The sequence below is a fragment of the Carcharhinus amblyrhynchos genome, chromosome 6 (genome assembly GCF_965287045.1).
Source record: "Carcharhinus amblyrhynchos chromosome 6, sCarAmb.v2.hapA, whole genome shotgun sequence".
NCBI lineage: Eukaryota > Metazoa > Chordata > Chondrichthyes > Carcharhiniformes > Carcharhinidae > Carcharhinus > Carcharhinus amblyrhynchos.
In genome coordinates, this window is record NC_137329.1 from 27,983,191 (window position 1) to 28,004,957 (window position 21,767).

At 44.2% G+C, this 21,767-nt stretch overlaps 2 protein-coding genes across 4 annotated transcripts in view; one reads left to right on the plus strand and one right to left on the minus strand.

Moving 5' to 3' along the window:
- The window catches only part of bet1l (Bet1 golgi vesicular membrane trafficking protein-like), a 37,484-nt gene extending 24,742 nt beyond the window's left edge, over positions 1 to 12,742 (minus strand). Inside the window, exon 1 of the mRNA XM_080190116.1 lies at positions 12,681 to 12,742. Coding sequence (XP_080046242.1) covers positions 12,681 to 12,699 — 19 coding nt within the window. The 5' untranslated portion in view covers positions 12,700 to 12,742. The remainder of the gene's footprint in view (positions 1 to 12,680) is intronic.
- Positions 1 to 21,767, plus strand: part of LOC145343781 (chaperone Ric-8A-like) — a 60,180-nt gene that overhangs the window by 2,786 nt on the left and 35,627 nt on the right. For 2 of the 3 annotated variants that reach the window (XM_080190111.1, XM_080190112.1), the window contains exon 1: positions 17,568 to 17,714. The exons of the other annotated variant lie outside the window; for it this stretch is intronic. In XM_080190111.1, the coding sequence (XP_080046237.1) occupies positions 17,631 to 17,714 (84 nt within the window). In that variant the 5' untranslated portion in view covers positions 17,568 to 17,630. Of the gene's footprint in view, positions 1 to 17,567; positions 17,715 to 21,767 lie in introns of those variants that run through there. 3 annotated transcript variants of the gene reach the window in all.

Here is a 21,767-nt window from a genome sequence, read left to right on the forward strand (position 1 = left end):
AGGCAGGTAAGAAACTGGTGCTCTCTGTGGGAGAACACTGATATTGCTCTGATTAATAATTCTGAGTATCAGAGTTTCTTCTCATTCATTAACAGAGAAATCTGAACAATCAAGAATAGGTTCGAGAGGCAAAGCAGCCAACTCCTATTGCAATTTCTTATGCTCTCATTCCTCTCTGAAGTGGGTTTCTGCTGCATGTGGTGTCTTTCTCTGCCCGCATATTTACAATTTTATCCCGCAGTCTTATTCTGTTCCCAGTCATTGTGCTGTCTTTTCCTGCTCTAATCCATCCCAAATAATCCACCCATCTTTGTCCTCCCTTAGTCTATCTGTTTTTTCTAAATAGGTGAAACTGGCAGTTTCACAGTTTTTGCTTGTGAAGTTTATTTATTAGTCACAAGTAAGGCTCACATTAATATTGCTGTGATAATATTGCTGTGAAATTCCCCTAGTCGCCACAGTCCGGTGCCTGTTTGGGTTAATGCACTTAACAGGCACGGCTTTCATGACTGTGGGATGAAACCGGGGCACCTGGAAGAAACCCACATAGACATGGGGAGAATGTGCATATTCCACACAGACACTGACCCAAGCTAGGAATCGAACCTGGGATCCTGGCGCTGTAAGGCAACAGTGCTAACCACTGTATCACCGTGCTGCCTCCTGACCTGGACTTTGACAAGAGAGGAACAGTCAATTCTGTAGCTATTTCAGCCCGTTAGCCAACATCCAGGGAAATGAGGAAAGATTTGTTGCAAAATTAACAGCCCGCATGCTTGCATTGCCACAAGCTGCCTTGAGGGAATGGAATGATGACAGCCACTGGCTAGCACACACGATGCTGTACATCAGGGAAAGAAAAGTGAGACTAATAATCAAAACCAATCTTCTATCAGATCACAACTAAATCAGACACCGTCAACGCTTTTGGGCATCAGCTGCAGCATTCCCATCGTTCATAACAGGATACCAAGTTCAATTATCACTGTCTCCTCGCTAAATTATTCAAGCAGGGAAATGGAGAGAATTACCTTGTGTGTAATTACATTTCCTCCCTGGTCACTGAGCAATAGAAAACTCACTCTCTGCAATAATCATGGGTGTTCCAAACTGATCTGTAAAGATTGTATCATGGCCTCTTAAAGCAGAGACTATTTGCACCTCAGATGTGCTAACAGATTAACTCCACCTCATCTAATACAACATATGTATAGATTATAAATTGCAGAACATCACTCCGCACGCCCACAAACTTTCAGCTAAAATGCATCAGTTACTTTTGGAGAAAAAATAAATAATGAGGTGGTATAATGTGATGTGATCACACAGTGCCCTTTCAACTCTGAAATTTTGGTGCAGTCCAGGGTAATTGTTAGGATTAAAGTCTCTGCTTTCTACTTGAGGCAGTCCCTGTGTGAGACCCACAGCACAAATTAATATGAAGTTGCCAATCCTTACTGAAGCCAGGAGAATGTTGCTGACAAGTGTTTCAGTGTCCAACACGATTATCTTATTAGCTTCAGACTGATTCAGTTATAAGGTAACCAGTGACATAATATCTCCAAGACAATGAGACAGTAACCAAATTTAAGAATTAGTGGTGAGAAAAGTTGTTATTTAAACATGGAGTATAGTTAGAATGCGGAACTTTCTGCCAATGTTTTACTGAAGAAAAATCTGCAAATCATCAAAGGGAATTAGATTTGGAAAAATGACCATTAATGTGTGCTAATTTTCCTTAGGAGGAGGAGGAAGGCAGTAATCAGAATTTTGAAAACCATATCTGTCTGTCTTCTATGCATCTTTACTGCTCAGTTGTTGAGTTAATTTGCATGGTTAGCTGGTAAATCTGAAAGCTGATCAAAGGCTGATTGCTTCAGCTCTCCTTAAACCCTTAACTGAACTCTTAGACAACTCTGTTAATGGCCAATAGCCCTACTCCACGGCTCTTTGCTACATTTTTGCAAATGTTCTCCCTTCAAGAGTTTATCCAATTCCCTTTTGAAAATAATTAAATCTACTTTTACTGGCACAGTATTCCAGACAGTAGCAACTCACTCTATGAAAGAAATTTCTACCTTTTCCCCGGTTCTTCTGCCTTCGCACCCACAATATCTTACCATGACCCAAACACTAGGACTCAAATACTGAGTGGATGCCCACGGCAGTAAGAATGTTACTGGGAAATCTACCCGTGAACATTGCTGATTCACAGCCAATCCTTTGCCTCTCTGTCGAGAGTGAGCAACACAGGTGAGTTTGGCTGTAGGCCCCCATTTCACTTCTCTTCCATTCCCTTAATAGGTTATTCATTTGAAAATTACTTTTGAATGCACTGTCTGGAATATATAAGTGATCCTGTGCACCAAGCACACCTGCTTCAAGCCAACATGCTCACTGCAGGCTCTGCGAGTAGTGTCGGACAGGATCTCTGAGGAAGCCCAGGGATGTCACCACACATCCCCTCCAAGTGAGATCTGGGCCTGAAGGGAACTTGAAACAAGGTTCAACTAACAAAAGTTGGAAGCAGTGCAGCTTTGAGTAGTCAATATTGAAGCATGCAATATTCATTCCGTTTGTTATAAACACAATGCTACTTTCAAAGCAATGGCCATTCTTCTTTTTATCATTATGTCTGACACCTATGGTCAGTCAAGGATCAGCAAGCATTACTCTCGCCTTATTGTGTATTAGAGTTCCATAGCACACTCTTGAGTCCATAATCCAGGTTGACACTTCCAGTACAGTCCTGAGGGAGTGGGTATTGATGAGGTAGCCCACTGATGGGTGATGGCACTGAACATGAGATAGAACATGAATAGATCATACAACCTGCAAGCCTGCTCCGTCATTCAATATGATCATGGTTGATATTCTCATATTACTCTTCATTTCCTTAGATTCTCTGAGGCACCAAAAACCTGTCTATTTCAGCCTTAAATATACTCAATGATAGAGCATCCACACCCTTCTGGAGTAGAGAATTCCAAAGGGTGGCACAGTAGTTAGCACTGCTTCTTCACAGTGCCAGAAACCCAGGTTCGATTCCCGGTTTGAGTCAGAGTCTGTATGGAGTTTACACATCCTCCCCATGTCTGCGTGGGTTTCCTCTAGGTGTTCTGGTTTTCTCCCACATTCTGACGTGCTGGTTAGGGGCATTAATCCAAACAAGTGCTGGGGTGTGGCGACTTGGGGAATTTCACACTAACTCCATTGCAGTGTTAATATAGGCCTTGTGACTAATAAATAAATTTTACTTCTACTTTACTTTGAAAGACTCACAACCTTCTGTTTGAAGAAATTTCTCATCTTAGTTCTGAACAAATGACCCCTTATCCCAAAGCTGCTCATTCATTCCAGATTCCCCAAGGCAACCTCTGAAATGACTACCCTGTCAGCGTCATCAAACTCGTGCATATTTCAACGTGATCACCTCTCCTTCAACTAACCTCCAGAGCAGACTCAATTTACTCATCTTTTCATCATAGGACAACTCTCAAATCACAGGGGCAAGCTAGTGAACATTTGCTGCTCAGCCTCCAATGCATATCCTTCCTTAAATAAGTTGACCAAAATGGCACATAATCGGCAAAATCCTGCTGCTGTTCATGCTGGCGGGATCTTTCAGTCCCGCCAACAGCACACACCCACCACGGGTTTCCCAGCAGCAAGGGGAGCATTCAACAGAAAACTGTTGAAAATTATAAGGTCCCACCATCAGCAAATGGCACACAGCTACCATAAAACATACCTCGTGTCCTCCTGACAACTTGCATTGCTGCCTAACTTTATACTGTATTGTCAGCAAATTTAGATACAAAACTCTCTGTCTCTTTGTCTACGTCACTAATTCATTCATTTATGTGCACTCTGCCTGGAGGCAGGTGCTTGGCTCATTGCCTGCTGATACTTCATCCTGAGTTGTTTGCATACAATTTTTGAAAGTGGTGGTTTGCCACAGCTTTCCATACTTGGGGCAGGGTAAAGGAGGTGGTTCCAAGTCTGCCTCAGCCGAAATGGGAATCAAACCTGCGCTGCTGGCATGTTTCAGAACTATGTGCTAACCATCTAGCCAACTGATCTCACTGACTCTCAAGTAATTAACATAGATTATAAATAGTTGAGGCCCCAGCACTGATCCTTATGACGTTCCACTAACCAGCCAACTTGAAAATGTCCTATTTCTCTCAGCTCTCTAAAAAAAATTTCTCTCAGCTCTTTGCTTCACACCCGTTAACTAATCTTTAGCCGTGCTAATACATTAAATCAAATTCCATGAGCCCTTAGCTTGCATTTTAACTTTTTCCGTGGCACCTTAGCGAATGATGACCCATTGGAAATTCAAGTACACTGTCTTTACTGATTTCCTTTATAGACCCTACAAGTTATATCCTCCGAAAGCTCTAATAAATTTGTTAAATACAATTTCCCTTCTGTAAAACCATGTTGACTTTGATCACACTATGATTTTCTAAGCATATTGTTAAGGCTTCCTTATTAATAGATCCCAGCAATTTCCCAATGACTGATGTCAGGTTAACAGGCCTCTAATTCTCTTGGATAGTGAGGATACAATTGCTAAGTTCTGATCTGCTGGGACCATTCTCAAATTGACGGAATTTTGGAAAATCATAGCCAGTGCATCTAGCAGCGCTGCAGTTTTTAGAATCCTAAAATGTAGATCACATGCTAAGATTTATCAGATTTTAGTCACTTGAGTTTGTCCAGTTCATTCTCTCTGTAAATATTAATCACCTTAAGTTTCCTCACTCTTAATACTCCTTCAATTTCTGCATGCAAATTGTGCCTTCTACTATGAATGCAGACCACTAAATATTTGTTCAATGTCACCACCATTTCCTTCTCTGTCTCTGCCTCTAAAGGACCAAAGTTTATTTTGGCTACTACCTTTTACAACACATGTAAAAGCATCTACAATCTGTTTTGATACTCCTCACTAGTTTACCCTTAAATATATATTACCCCTTATCAACAACTTTTTGCTGATCCTTTGCTGGTTTCAAAAACATTCTTGAATCCTCAGACTTACGATTCTTTGCAACATAATAAGCTTCTTCTATTGATCTACAACTGTTCTTAAGTCCATTAGCAAGCCAAGGATGGCCATTGCTTGGCTGAGTTTTTGTTTATCAATGAAATGTATTTTTGATGAAGACTTTTAATGTTTCAGTTTATTTATCACCAAATTTGCCAATTCAACCAAGCCAGCTCTCCCCCCATACCCCGGTAATTGGCTTTAAAATTGTTTTGTGAATGGCATGGTAGGAATAATGGTAGGAAGGACTATTACTTATGTGGCAAAAAACTGCAGCAGGCGACGGTGCAGAGGGACCTCGGGGTCCTTGTGCATGACTCGCAAAAACCCAGCCTGCAGGTGGTCAGGAAGGCTAATGGGATGCTGGCCTTCATAGCGAGGGGGATTGAATATAAAAGTAGGGAGGTCTGCGGCTGTATAGGGCATTGGTGAGGCCGCAGCTGGAGTAGTGTGTGCAGTTTTGGTCGCCGTACTTACGCAAGGATATTTTGGCCTTGGAGGGAGTGCAGAGGTGGTTTACTAGGCTGATACCGGAGTTGAGGGGGTTGAGCTATGAGGAGAGGCTGAATAAACTAGGCTTGTACTTGTTAGAGTTTAGAAGAATGAGGGGAGATCTCATTGAGACGTATAAGATGATGAATGGGATGGATAGGACAGAGGTGGAGAGACTCTTCCCGCTCAGGAAGGACAGTAGAACTAGGGGGCACAGCCTCAAGATAAAGGGGGGGTGGTTTAGAACGGAGTTGAGGAGGAACTTCTTCACTCAAAGGGTGGTGAATCTCTGGAATTCTCTGCCTGTTGAGGTGGTGGAGGCTGCCTCGCTAAATATTTTTAAGACGAGAGTTGATGGGTTTTTGATAAGCGAAGGGATTAAGGGTTATGGGGAGAGGGCGGGAATGCGGAACTGAGCCACGACAGATCAGCCATGATCTTATTGAATGGCGGGGCAGGCTCGAATGGCTGGATGGCCTACTCCTGCTCCTATTTCTCATGTTCTTATATGCCACTTTTAAACACTATGGAATTCAAATATGTAATGATCACTATTTTCAGAAGGTCATTTACTATAAGTTTACGAATTAACGCTGCCTCATTGCACAACACAAGGTGTAAAAGAGCTTTATCCTTAATTGGTATAATGGCACTATCACAAGTGCATTCTACAAACTCAGCTTATGAAAATAATTGCAAAGTCTTTATTACAAACTCCAATAACTTATTATTTAATTCTGTCCAATGGAATACTGGAAGGTCCTTTGTGAGGGAGTGCAATGCTATTGGGAGGGGCCATTGCAAGGCAGTACTACACTGTCATGAGGGAGCACTATATCTTTAGGGACCTGTCATGAGGGAGCATCATGCTAGAATTTTTTTGGTGCAATCTTTCAGATGAGAATTAAACCAAGGTCCTTTTAGAGTGGTAATCAATTCCACAGCATGAGATGAAGATGACCATGGGGAGCTATTGCTTGTCATTTCCCCAATTATTTATTCCTCAAAACAAAATCACAAAAAAATTATCTGGTCATTATTGCACGACTGTTTGTAGGAGCCAGCAAATTGCCTGCTGTTTTCTCCACCTTTCAAAAATGATATTTCAGAAGCACATTCTGGGGTCTAAAATGCCAAGGAATCCCCTGAGTGTGTGAAACATGCTTCAGAAATATTTGTCTTTTCCGATGCTGAAGTTAAGCAAACTTTGTGCAAGCAGTTGCAGTTAGTGTCTGAAAGAGCAGGAACACTCGGGCTAGGCTGCCACATTGACACAATCAAATCATACAAGTAAACAAGTACTCATTACACATTAACACCACAATTATATGCTTTTGTCCAAAATCAATCCCTTGTAAAACAAGGTTATTCTGCTCAGAAAATCTGAAGCAATTAATTTAGACTAAATAAAACAAAGGTCATACGAAGTGACATATTTCAAATTAATTTGCATGTGAGTGGATTGCAAATGATATAACCTGCTGAGACAAGCATTGAAGTATTGCAGGACTATCTCCTTTGTGTCCCAAAAATTACCTTTTCTGCCTCTCAGCTCACTCAACACCCTTTGCCCCTTCCTCCGGCAACTTTGGCTAAGTTTCCTGTAGCACCCTTCTCTATGCTAAGCTCTTACCATTCATCCTTCCTCCTTTTCTGCCTTCACCTGTTTTTTTCTCCATCTATTTTTCCTTCTTTCTGTTCATGAATAATTATTCTCCCTTTCATATTCCATCCATCTCATTTCCCATCTCGTTCTCTTTACCCATTTTTGTTATCCCACCTATACCTGCTCTTTCCCTCCTTATTGCTCAATCAGCGCCGTCCCATGTATAGTATGTTGTTTCTATATCTATATTTTGAACCTTGTTGCTGGGAAAGCTTTTGGAAATGATAATCCAGATCAACTAAACATTTGAACAAATGTGTGCAATAATTTAAGAAAATTGCCACTTGTGTCATGAGAAGACTGGTAATGTGGTTCATGTGGGGCATATGGACTTCCAAAGGCATTTAATAAAATGTCACACATTTGCCACACGGTGGCACAGTGGTTAGCACTACTGCCTCACAGCATCAGGGGCCCAGGTTCAATTCTGGCCTCAGGTCACTGTATGCATGGAGTTTGCACGTTCTCCCTGTGTTTGCATGGATTTCTCCTGGGTGCTCTGGTTTCCTCCCACACTACAAAGATGTGCAGGTCAGGTGGATTTGCCATGGTAAATTGCCTGTTAGTGTCAGGGAGATTAGCAGGGTAAATTTAAGGGGTTACGGGGAAAAGATCTGGGTGGCATTATTGTCAGTGCAGGCTCGATGGGCTAAATGAAAACATAAGAGCTAGGAACAGGAGTGGGCCATTTGGCCCCTTGAACTGACTCCGCCATTCAATATGATCATGTTTGATCTTTTCATGGACTTGGCTCCGCTTACCCGCTTGCTCACCATAACCCTTAATTCCTTTACTATTCAAAAATTTATCTATCCTTGCCTTAAAACCATTCAATGAGGTAGCCTCAACTGCTTCACTGCGCAGGGGATTTCACAGATTTACAATACTTTGGGTTTGAAAATTAGTATTGAATTTACACCATAAGACATATGAACAGAAAAAGGCCTCTTGGCCTATCGCGTCTGCTTCTCCATTCAATCATAGCTGATATTTTTCTCAGATATGATATTCTCCTGCCTTTTTCCCATTACTCCTGATCCCCTTATTAATCATGAACCTATTTATCTTTGTCTTAAAGACACTCAATGACCTGGCCTCCTCAGCTTCTGTGGCAAAAAGCTCCACAGATTCACCACTCTCTGGCTGAGGAAATTCCTCCTCATTTTGTTTTAAAGGATCATCCCTTTAACCTGAGGTTGTGCTCTCTGGTTCTAGTTTCTCCTACAAGTGGAAACATCTCTCCACATCCACTCTATCCAGGCCTCGCAGTATCCTGTAAGTTTCAATAAGATCCCTTCTCATCCTTCTAAACTCCAATGAGTACAGACCCAGAGTCCTCAACTGTTCATCATATGACAAGCTCTTCATTCCAGGGATCATTCTTGAGAACTTCCTCTGGACTCTTTCCAAGGACAGCACATCCTTCCTCAGATATGGGTCTCACAATACTCCAAATGGGGTCTGACCAGAGCCTTATACAGGTTCAGAAGCATAGAACTGCTCTTGTATTCTAGCCTTCTTGACATGAACGCTAACATTGCATGTGCCTTCCTAACTGCTGACTGAACCTGCACCGTTAACCTTAACAGAATTTTGAATAACGACTCCCAAGTCCTTTAGTGTTTCTGATTTCCTTAGCATTTTCCCATTTAGAAAATAGTCCATGCCTCCATTCCTCCTTCCAAAGTGCAAAACCTTTTCCACATTGTATTCCATCTGCCACTTTTTTGCCCACTCACCTAACCTGTCCAAGTCCTCTGCAACCCACCATTTCCTCAATACTACCAGTATTTGTTTCCATTACCCTTTCAGGTAGCACATTCCAAGTCATCACCCTTGCAGCAGGGACAATGGAGTGAATAGTCTAGTCCCACCTACCATAGGAATTGTAACAGATGGAACCAGAAAATTTGATGGACCATTTAAGGGTCTGTTGATCCCGGACAGGAATTTCTGGTCTCAGATGGGTGAACTGGAAAATCCTGCCCACTAAGTTTCCTCATTCTACACCAATATTTTTTTCACTTACCTAAAATCTGTTTCCTCTGGTTACCAACCCTCCACAGTAAGAATCTCACAACATCAGGTTAAAGTCCAACAAGTTTATTTGGTAGTAAATGCCACTAGCTTTCAGGGTTTCTCTCTTCGTCAGGTGAGCGGGGGTTCTGATCACAAACAGATCAGAACTCCCACTCACCCGACGAAGGGGCAAATCCTGAAAGCTAGTGGCATTTACTACCAAATAAACCTGTTGGACTTTAACCTGGTGTTGTGAGACTTCTCACTGTGTTTACCCAGTCCAATGCCAGCATCTCCACATCATGACTACGAACCCTCCTGAGGAAACAATTTTGCCTTCTTTATTTTCCTCTTTCACAGTTTTGTCTTTTGCCATCCGACTGTTTCCTTGACCTCTCTCTGTTGCTGCCGCCTCTTCTTCACCTTCTATCCAGTGGCCTCCTGGTGCCAGCTCCTTGCCCACTTTCCGAAGCTGTCGGTGGCTTTGGCACTTTTCCTCCACCCGCCGCTGGCTTTTCTTCCACGGTTTCTTCTTCTTTACCCAGGCTGGGCTACTCTTCATCCTGGCTCTGGGCCCGGCATCTGCTCTCCGCCACAGCTAGCTGTGCCCTCCCCTCCCACCTCTCAGGGCTTTGGGGGTAGCGGCTGGGCAGCTCTGGCCCTCCAGGTTCTGCCAGTTGAACCTGAAGGAGCCCAGGGCCCCAGCGATTGAAGTCCCTCATTTCTCCCATTCTAATAAACCACCTAATATGCAGATAAACAACCAATGTGGGAAAGAGGGGTTCCTTTTCATGGTACACTGACAATGGACAGGAAGGAGCCGTACTGATGAAATGGGAATCTGAGCTAGGATGGGATCAATGTCCTGGTGTAAAGGGTAAATAGGGTGATGGCAAAGGCTAAAAACAGGGGAAGAGCTACAAGAAATGTAATCAGCCTTAATGTAAACATAATAGAGTAGAAGCGCATAAGGAAGAAAGTAAGGAAGATATTGATGGTGATGAAATAAGTAGTTATAGAACAGGAGTCTTAAAAGATGGTAAATTTAAAAATTAGTTAAAATGTCTGGCCAGTGGCAAGGAACAGATAAATCAAGACTGCAAACTAAATATTGTTGGGCATACACAGAAAAATAGAGCAGGAATCTGGTGAAACTGAGACGTCATACTGATTCGGAATAACATAATGGCAGTAGATAAAAGGGACACAGCTATCAACAAACCACAAACAGAATCCTTATGGACAAAGATAACAAGGATCGATCACTAACATCTGTGCTGTACAGACCAGCTAATAGAAAGGAGGAGGGAGGCAGAAGAAATATACAGACAAAATAGTGAAGAGAGTAAAAAATACATAATAATCATGAGTTAATTTCAATTACCCTGACATTGTTTAACGAAAGGCTAGGTAAAGGGGATGATGGAATAGAATTCTTATTATGTATATCATGATTTATTTCTAAACCAAAATGCTTTGAATCTAGTAATTCAGAGTGAGAAGACTTGTAGTGCAGTGGGTAGTGCCCCTGCCTCTGAGCCCGAAGACCCACGTTCAAGTCCCATTTGGAAACTTGGTTGTCAAGGAAGATACGTTTGTGATGCTCAACCTGTTTGGCAGCATTAACTCGCTAAGTTCTTCGAATATGCTCATGGCAGGTGTTAAGAATGGAAGAGTCCTCGAGCCTCCAGAAGGCAACAAGAAACCACGATAGTACTTTGCAAAGTAAATTCATGGACCAACACATGGTCGCCAATACATTCTTAGAGCTTGCAATGTGACAACAGAGAGATTCAAGAAGGTGGGAAATGGTGTTTCCAAGGATCAGTGCTGCGACCACTGTTGTTTCTAGCTTTCATTAATGATATAAACTTTGGAATTAAAAATATCATTTCCAAATTTGCAGATGATACACATCTTCAGGAGAAAATAGGTGGAATAGTCAATACTGAGGAGGACCACAACAAATTATAGGACAGTAATAAACTTGCAACATGAGCAAATAATTGACAAATAAAATTCAAAACAGATAAATGAGAGGAAATGAGCAAATAACTGACAAATAAAATTCAACACAGATCAATGAGAGGTAATGCATCGTGAATGTAGAAATAGAGAGGTCCCTTATCTGGAAAATGCAAGTTTAAGTGGTAGAGAAATAAAGGGATCTTGAAATACACCAATCATTAAATGTTCCACAAGTGAGCAAGGTCATAGAAATGTTAAGTCTAGCACAGGGTTTTATTTCTAGAAGGATAAGATTGAACAGTAGGGAAATTACAACATGCTAAACCTGGAACAAACCTTGGTTGGACTACACAGTTTTGGTTGCAAAATTACAAGAGAGATATACTGGAGAGGCACTGAAGACAGCGCAGAGAAGAATTACAAGGATAATACCAAAAAGAAGAAAATTATTACAAAGAAAAAATTAACAAGCTGGGCCTCCTTTTACTCAAATAGGCTGAGGTGAGACCTAATATAGGCTTTTAAAATTATGGAAGGTTTGATAAGAGTGGATTCAAAGAGAAAGATTCCTATTGTGGGGAAAAACCTATTTGGAGAGATCAATGTATGATAGTCACCAAGAAATACAATAATTTAGGAATTCAGAAGAAACATTTTCTCAACGAGTGACGAGAAAGCCACTACCACAGGGAATGGCTGAAGCAAATAACATAGATTCTTGTAAGGAGAAACTAGACAAACAAATGCAGGACAAGGAAACAGATGCATGGTGGCACAGTGGTTAGCACTGCTGTTTTACAGTGCCAGGGACTCGCATTCGATTCCCAGCTTGGGACTGTGCGGAGTTTGTACGTTCTCTCCATGTCTGTGTGGGTTTCCTCCCACACACTGAAAGCCATGCTGGTTAGGTGTATTGGCTACGCTAAATCTTCCCTCAGTGTACCCAAAGAGGTGCCGGAGTGTGGCGATGAGGGGATTTTCACAATAACGTCATTGCAGTGTTAATGTAAGCCTGCTTGTGACTAATAAATAAACTTTAAAATTTATAGAATGGAAGAGAGGAGTCACCAGTGGAGCATAAACACTGGAGTGGATTGAATATCATCAATATCCCAAATGGAGCCCAAATAGTTTCTGATTTAGGGTTTAATTTCAGTAGTTTATGCTCTGTGTCTATATTTATCAGGTGATGAATGCATTTAAACGACCTTCTGACAGTCCAGGTAGATTATTTGGTATCCGGGATTGTCTCACCCAGCGACTGGACAACAAACACACCAGCCTTTCAGCACTTGGACAACATTTACTGCCAGTCCCCGGGGCCCAGCTTCTTCCAGCCCTTCTCCCCAGGACCCCCACTCCCCTAGCCCGACTCTCCCCGAAGGCCCGGCTTCTCCCAGGTTCTTCTTCCGGGGACCCAGCTTCTCCCATTCCTCGGGGCTCCATTCCCTGGACCCAGCCCCTTTATCTCTCTCTCACCTCGGTTTCTCTCCGCCATTTCTGCGCCGCTGGATCCGGGGGGAAGGCCACGTCGGGAGTGGGAGGGGAGTTCTGTCAATCACGCGACGGGGGCGGGGCTTACTATCAATCAACGTTTCCTGCCAATCAAACAATGGAGGCTAGGCTTCCCGTCATTGTGGGGTGGAGCTTCTTGTCAATCAAAATCCCGGGGGAGGGGGAGCGACCCCCGCAATCAAACCGTTGAGCGGGCTTCCTGTCAATCAAACTATGGGCGGGGCTTTCCTCTCAGTAGGGTGCGGCTTCCTGTCAATCAAATCATAGGGATGGGACATCCTCGGGATGGGGCTTACTGTTGATCAAGCTGTGGGGTGGGACTTGCTGTCAATCAAATTATAAGGCGGGGTCATCCTCGGGGCGGGGCTTTCTGTCGATCAATCTGCGGAGTGGGGCTTCACGTCAATCAATGTTCCATCACAGAAATAGCCTATTCACCCCATCATGTCTGTACTAGTATTTTATACTGCCTGAGTTTTTCATAGAATCATAGAATCCCTACAGTGCAGAAGGAGGCCATTCAGTCCATCGAGTCTGCACCGACAATAATCCCACCCAGGCCCTATTCCTGTAACCCCACATTTTTACCCTGTTAATCCCCCTGACACTTGGGTTAATTTAGCCTGGCCAATCTGCCTAACCCACGGCTTCTTTGGACTATGGCAGGAAACCGGAGCACCCAGCAGAAACCCATGCCGACATGGGGAGAACATGCCAACTCCACACAGACAGTGACCCCGAGGCCAGAATTCAACCTGAATCCCTGTCACTGTGAGGCAGCAGTGCTAACCACCGTGTTGCCCCAAGACTGTCACACTGTGGAATTCCACACCTTGCGGACTCACACACAGTAAGTGCCCATCTGTGGCCCTGGAAGCTTCACCCAACAGTTTGCATTTGGACCAGCAAGCACTGAGCAACACATGGGTAGGACATGCCTTGGTTTTTTTTTAGTTTACTTATTTAGTGTCACAAGCACACTTACATTAACAATTAAAGTGTGGATTAGTACACGGAACTACGATGTTCTGGTAATTACAGACACTTGGATGAAACAAGGGCATGACTGGCAACTTAACATTCCAGGATTTAGATAGTTTTAGGTGCGATAGAGAGGGTGACAAAAGAGGAGGGGTGTTGCTTTACTGGTTAGGGAGAATGTTGCAGCTATACAGAGAGAGGAGACCTTGGTGGGATCAATCAGTGAGGCTATATGGGTCGAACTCAGGAACAGGAGCAATGCAGTGAGACTGTTGGGCTTGTCCAGTGTGAAGTGGAGCAACTGATATGTCAGCAGATTTGAGGAAGATGTTAGAACATTTGGGTTGTTGTGATAGATGATTTTAATTTCCCCAACATAGAATGGGATTTCATTAGTGTCAGGGACTTGGTCGGGGCCAAGTTTGTTCAGTGTGTCCAAGAGTGCTTCTTGAGACAATTTGTAGATAGTCCAACCCTGGAAGGGGCTATCTTAGATTTGGTTCTAGGAAACGAGCCTGGACAGGTGACTGATGCCTCAGTTGGGGTCCATAGTGGGAACAGTGATCACAATTGTATAAGTTTTAAGATACTTGTAGAAAAGGATAGAAGTAGTCCCAGAGTGAAAATACTAAACTGGGGGAAGGCTAACTATGACAATATTAGGTAGGAGTTTAAGAACGTAGACTAGGGCAGCTGTTTGAGAGTAAATTCACGTCTGATAGGTGGAAGTCTTTTAAAAGTCAGTTGTTAACAATTCAAAAGTATGTTCCTGTAAAAATGAACGATAAAGATGACAAAATTCAAGAACTTTGGATGACAAGAGAGATTGTGAGCTTAGTGAAAAAGAAGAAGGAGGCATACATAAATTTCAGGGAATTGAAAATAAATAAGGCTGCTGAGGAATACAAAGATAGCAGGAAAGAGCTTAAAACAGGGAATTTGGAGGGCAAAAGGGGTCATGAAATGTCCTTCGCAGGCAGGATTAATGAGAATCCCAAGGCTTTTTATACATATATAAGGAGGCGGGTAGCTAAGGAAAGGGTAGGCTTACTCAAGGACAGTGGAGTGGATTTGTGTGTGGAGCCAAATGAGGTCCTTAATGAGTACTCTGCATCAGTATTTACAAAAGAGAAGGATGTGGTGGATGGTAAGTGTGGAAAGGAGGATGTTGTTATTCTATGACAAAAGGGAGGAGGTATTGGAGGTTTTGAAAAACATTAAGATGGACAAGTCCCCAGGACCAGATGGGGTCTCTTCCAAAATACTGAGTGGCGAGGAAAGAAATTGCTGAGGCCTTGGCTAAAATCTTTGAATGCCCTTTAGCCACAGGGGTGGGGGGTGGGGATTAGCACAGGATTGGAGAGTAGCTAACATTGTTCCTCTGTTTAAGATGGGCAGAATAGACAATCCGGGAAATTACAGGGCTGTGAGCCTGTGGTGGGGAAATTATTGGAGGAGATTCTAAGGGACAAGACATACTCACATCTGGAAGAAAATAGTCTTATTAGTAATAGGCAGCATGGTTTTGTGAAGGGGAGATTGTGTCTCACAAACTTGATTGATTTCTTTAAGGAAGTGACAAGAAAAATTCACCAGGCAGGGCAGTGGATGTTGTAGATGTGGACTTTAGTAAAACCTTTGTTAAGGTTGCTCATGGAAGGCTGATTAGAGTCTGTAGACTGGTCCGTATTTAAAAACTCTGCAACCAGCCTGAACGAGTATGCCACTAACGCAGTAACTGACTTCATTAGTAAGTGTGTAGAAGACAGTGTGCCAAAGAAGCAAATCCATGTGTCTCCCAACCGAAACCATGGATGAACAGGGATATCCATTGCTTCTTGAAGTCTAGGTCTGAGCTGTTCAAGTCAGGTGACCCTGAACTATATAAGAAAGCCAGATATGATCAAAGGAGATCCATCAAAGATGCCAAAACACAGTACCGGACCAAACTGGAGTCCCAGGCTAGCCACACTGACACATCCTGACTATGGCTATGAACTTCCTAACTCACAGATCACAATCAGTAAGGATAGGCATCAATACCTCCTCCGTGATCATCCTCAACACTGGTGCCCCAGAAAGCTGTGTTCTTAACTCCCTGCTATACGCCTTATACATCTATGACTGTGCAGCCAAATTCCCCTCCAATTCAATTTTCAAGTTTGCTGACGACACCACCGTAGTGGATCAGATCTCAAACAATGACGCGACACAGTGCAGGAATGAGATAGAGAATCTGGTGAACTGGTGCAGCAACAATAATCTGTCCCTCAATGTCAACAAAACAAAGGAGATAGTCATCGACTTCAGGAAGCATAAATGAAAACATGCCCCTGTTTTCATCAACAGGGATGAAGAAGACAGGGTCAAGAGATTGAAGTTTCAAGGTGTCCAAATCACCAACAACCTGTCCTGGTCCCCCCATGTTGATACTATAGTTAAGAAAGCCCACCACCACTTCTATTTTCTCAGAAGGCTAAGGAAATTTGTCATGTCAGCTACGATTCTCACCAACTTTTATAGATGCACCATAGAGAGCATTCTTTCCAGTTGTATCACATCTTGGTTTGGGTCCCGCTCTGCCCAAGATCGCAAGAAACTACAAAAGGCCATGAACATAGCCCAATCCGTCATGCAAACCAGCCTCCCATCCAATGACTCTGTCTACACTTCCTGCTGCCTTGGCAAAGCATCCAGCATAATTACAGAACCCACGCACGCCAGACATTCTCTCTTCCACCTTCTTTGGGAAAAGATACAAAAGTCTGAAGTCATGTACCAACTGACTCAAGAACAGCTTCTTCCCTGCTGATGTCAGACTTTAGAATGGACTTACCTTGCATTAAGTTGATCTTTCTCTACACCGTACCTACGACTGTAACACTACATTCAGCACTCCCTCCTTTCTTTCTCTACAAACAGTATGTTTTGTCTGTATAGCACGCAAGAAACAATACTTTTCACTGTATGTTAATACATGTGACAATAATAAATCAAATCAAAGTTTGCAAGACAAAACAGGCTAAAGATGGAGGCATGTAAAATCTCTGACTCCAATGCACACCACCCTGATGAGCTCAATGCATTCTACACCCGCTTTGAGCAAGAGGTCAGTGAAAGTATGCCCTCCACACTGGAAGCCCTGGATGAAGCTGTATCTGGGGTCACCACTGCAGATGTCAGAGCAACTTTCTTGAAGGTCAACCTACAGAAAGTGACTGGCCCAGATGGGGTACTCAGACGTGCATTCAGAAGCTGCACGGATCAGCTGGCAGAGATATTCACAGGCATCTTCAACCTCTCTTTACAACAATCTGAGGCCCCTATCTGCTTCAAGAAGATGACCATCATCCCTGTACCTAAGAAAAACAAATCAGCATGCCATAATAATTATTGGCCAGTGGCTGTGACATCCATCATTACGAAGTGCTTCGAAACGTTAGTCTTGGCACAAATCAATTCCAACCTGGATCCACGAGAGTTTGCCAACTGCTGCAACAGGTCCACAGCAGATGTCATTTCCCTGGGCCTGCAACCCTGGAACACCTAGATAACAAGGACATGCATGTCAGATTCCTATTTATTGACTACAGCTCAGCCTTCAAAACTATTATCCCCACGAAACTCATCTTCCAGCGTGGTCAACAAAAGGGCGCGTTGACTACAGAGGGGGCGTGGCCTAATACAGGAGGCCTGGCCTTCTCAATGCCACTGAACGGCAGGAGAACGGATAGGGCCGAGCGGAGAGGGAGGGGAAAAGGGCGGGGCTTTCCTCTGGGGGCGGTGTCTCAGGGCGGGGTTTCGGGCCCGGGGGCGGAGCCCGGGCCAGGATTCGGGCCCGGGGGCGGGGCCTCGAGTCCGGGGGGCGGGGCCTGCCCGCTCCCGCTCTGCTGGGCTCGGGCGCTGGGCTGTGCCGCTCTGAAGCGGGCGGAGATGGAGCTGAGCCGGGTTATCGAGCGGTTGGAGAGCGAGGACCAGGACTCGGTACTAGCCGCGCTGCAGCTTTTTAACGCGGAGGTGAGTGTGACCCGAGCCCGGAGGCGGCGGCGGCGGCGGATGGGTGGCAGTGGGAGAGGTTCCGGGATTGAGCTGGGGAGGGGCGGAAATTGAGCTGGAGGCTGGTTCGCACCGGGAGAAATGTCAGCGCCCAGCCGGGCCCGAGCCTGCGGGCGGAGAGCGGGAACCCCAGCGTTAAGCCAGCACCCGGCCCTGGTCCGGGGTTCAGCAATAAACAACAGGCAGCCAATACCCTGGGCAGCTGGGAGCCCCGCCCCCCACAGGCCACGCCCCCCTCCTCTCAGGGTCTTGTTGGGGTCCATGTGGGTTTGGGTTGGAGTTCCTGTGTGTCAAGCTGGCCAAGCTAGGTGTAGTGGGGGAGATGTTTGGGGAGTGCAGAGTGGGTGTTGGGAGTTCGACCTGGAAGAGCTGCATGTATCGTCACTGTTGGTATTTGATACTGGGTGCCTCACAGTGCCAGGGACCTGTGTTCATATCCTGGCTCAGGTCACTGTCTGTGTGGTGTCTGCACATTCTCCCTGTGTCTGCGTGGGTTTCCTCCGGTTTGCTCCCACGGTCAGAAATTGTGCTGGTTAGGTGCATCGACCATGCTAAATTCTCCCTCTTCAGGTGCCAGCGTGTGGCAATAAGGAGATTTTCATAGTAACTTCATTGCAGCGTTAATGCAAGCCTACTTGTGATGTTAATGAATAAAACTCAAATCAATAGGTTCACCATTCTGGCTTCTGACGGCCCCAGACTGAATGTGAGGCTGGTTTGAGTGTCAGGATTGGTAGCTTCTTCTGGATTACAGCTATGGGGCGGGTTGGTGTCCAAGAGATAGGTACCATGGAACTGTGATAGCGGCGACTTGGGTGCCGGGTGGGTTCCCAGCATGTGATGGAGAAGCCTGCAGTCTGCTCTGTCTATAATGCTGCCTTTGGTCAGTGTTGTGTTGAGTCTGGGTAGGTCTGGGGGATGGATTGCTGATCATTGTATTTTCATACAAGTTGAAGTCACACACTGGTCTTCAGATTTGTATTGGGAGTGAGGGTGAGTGAAATATTTGTGCAGAGGCTGCCCCTCTGGGATGGATATATGAAATTAATTTTAGCTGTTCTTGTGATCTCATGTTTGTTTTCCTTCAAACTTCCAGCTGCTCGCACAGTTATTCACTGTATGAACTTCAGGCAATAGCAACATTTTACTCTGCATTAAATCTCCAATCCAAAACATGATTATGGCTGCAAAATCAGTGGCAGATACATTCCCTGTTTATTGGGGGTGGAGCATACAGAGGTTTGAGTGAAGATTGGGAGGGTGCTTCTAGAGGTGGGAGGGGGAAGAGGTTGGTATGGAGATTCCAAGGTAATTGGGGAGAGGGGTGGGTGTAAAGAGGTGACTGTGGAAGTTCTAGTCTAATACTAGGAACCCAAAGATTCAGATTCCATCCTGGCAAATTGTAAAATCAAATCCAGCATATTTGATAATCCCAGAAAAATAATGACCATGAATCTGTTGATTATTTAAAAATCCAAATGGTTCATTAATGTCCTTTAATGAGGGAAACACGTTTCTGACAGAGTGATTTATATGATGCTCTTTTCATGCTGTTGAATCATAGAAAAGTTGCAGCACAGAGGAAACCATTCAGCTCATCTTGTCCATGTCAGCCCAATGACACCCAGGTGCCCATTCTAACCCCACTTTCCTGCACTCGGCCCATTGCTCTGTAGTTTACAGCACTTAAGATGTAGATCCAGGCACTTTTTAAAAGAGATTAGGGTTTCTGCCTCCATTACGAACTTGGGCAGCGACGTCCAGACACCCACCACCATCTGTGTAAAATAAGTTCTTCGTCATGTTCCCTCTAAACCTACTGCCACTTATCTTAAATCTATGTCTCCTAGTTCTAGAATTCTCTACCAAGCCAAACAATTTTGTCCTGTTTTAAACTATGAAAGGGTCTGCTCTGGCCAGTGCCGCTTTATTGGATCTGATAATGAATATGGTTCTGCAGAGTTGCTCACAGATGAGGGACAAAGGACCATCTAGCATTGCTGGTTGATATAAGGTGGCAAAGTTGAACATGAAGTATAACATGGAAATATATCCTCCTGGGCAGATAGACATCAGCTCCTCATCCACCACTGAAAATCCTCATTTTCAAGCCTCCTCCATGGCCTTGTCTTTTTTCCCCTAACACAAAACAGAAAATGATGGAAAATCTCAGGAGGTTTGACAGCATCTGTGGTTAGAGATTAAAGCCAACGTTTCGAATCTAAGTGACCCTTCATCAGAGCTTTGAGACTTTCCAGCATTTTCTGTCCTTGTTTCAGATTCCAGCTCCCCACAGTATTTGCTTTTATCTCATCTTTCCCTTGCTCTGTGATCCTTTTTGGCCTCACAGCCTCAGGAATCTCTGTGCCCCTTTAATTCTGGCCTTTTACAATCCCTGATTTTAATTGCTTTACTCTTGATGGTTGTACCTTCAGTTGCCTGAACCCTAGCACTGGAACTCCTTCTCTAAACTTCTTGACCATTCTCTTCTCCCTTCTGGTATGGCTCTGATGATGAGATGAATGGCCTCCTGCTCTGCAGTCATGACTCCATGAATCCTCCTTTAAAATGTTTCTTAAAACGATCTCTCTAACAGCTTTTTGGTCACCAGTCCTAATATCTCCTCCTGCTGCTTGGTGTGAATTTTTAGTTGACAATACTCCTGTGAAGCATCTTAAAGCTACTATAGAAATGTTCTCACGCAGTACTAGCAATTAGATTTTCTTCAGGTGCTTGGCTTTCAATTATTTTCCAAAGGCCTGAGGTTCAGAACTGAAGCCATTGATCAGAAACTGGGTGTGTATTTCCCTACGGTGTGTGAAGTGCTATGGGCACTGTGCTGTTATTCTTAGTTCTAGGGAGGTGCTGGTAAATCTACATTACACCAGTCCTGCTGAAACAGGTGTAATGTAGATTACATTAATCCCAATTGCCCGCATTTGGTCCATATCCCTCTAAACCCATCTTACCCATGTAACTGTCTAAATGCTTTTTAAACGACAAAATTGTACCCGCCTTTGCTACTGCCTCTGGCACTCAACATCTGTGTGTGAAAAAAATTGCCCGTCTGGTCCCTTTTGTATCCCTCCCCCTCTCACCTTAAACCTATGCCCTCTAGTTTTACACTCCCCAACCATTGGGAAACAATGTTGACTATCTAGCTGATCTATGCCCCTCATTATTTTATAGACCTCCATAAGATCACTCCTAAGCCTCCTATGCTCCAGAGGAAAGAAGTCCCAGTCTATCCATCATCTCCTTATAACTCTTTGTGGAGCCTAATGCCAGGAGAGTTAGGACAGGAATATATTTTTTTCAAGATTTCCACAATCTTGAACCTAGGCAGGATGAAAATAAAGAGCATAGTACTTAGAGACACAACAACATATCCAAACTGATAATTGGGGAATGCAGTGAACCATGTAAGTCTTGTGAGTCATCCTGGAATCCTTATACCCATTCAAGTTGTGCATTTAAAATAAGTTGTGTTTTTATTCAACTGTTTTTCAAGATGTGGGCATTGCTGGCAAGGCTGGCATTTATTGCCCAATCCTAGTTGATCCGATAAGTGAAGTGAGCTGCCTTGTTGAACCACCGGTTCCTTGCTAGGACATCTCAAAGATCAGCTAGCAGTCACCCCCGGTTGTGTGGGTCTGCGCTCTCATACAGGCCCAGTCTGGGTAAATATGGCAGGGTGGCACAGTGGTCAGCACTACTGCCTCACAGCGCCAGGGACCCAGGTTCACTTCTGGCCTCAGGTGACTGTCTGGGTGGAGTCTGCACATTCTACCCGTGTCTGTGTGGGTTTCCTCTGGCTGCTCTGGTTTCCTCCCACATTCCAAAGGTATGTAGGTTAGATAGATTGGCTATGCTAAATTGCCCCTTAGTGTCCCAAGCTGTAGAATAGGGAATTAGCAAGGTAGATACTTGGGGTTACACGGAATAGGTCTGGGTGGGATTGCCCCTTAGTGTCAGGTGGATTACGTGGGGTTACGAGGATGGAGCCTGGGTGGG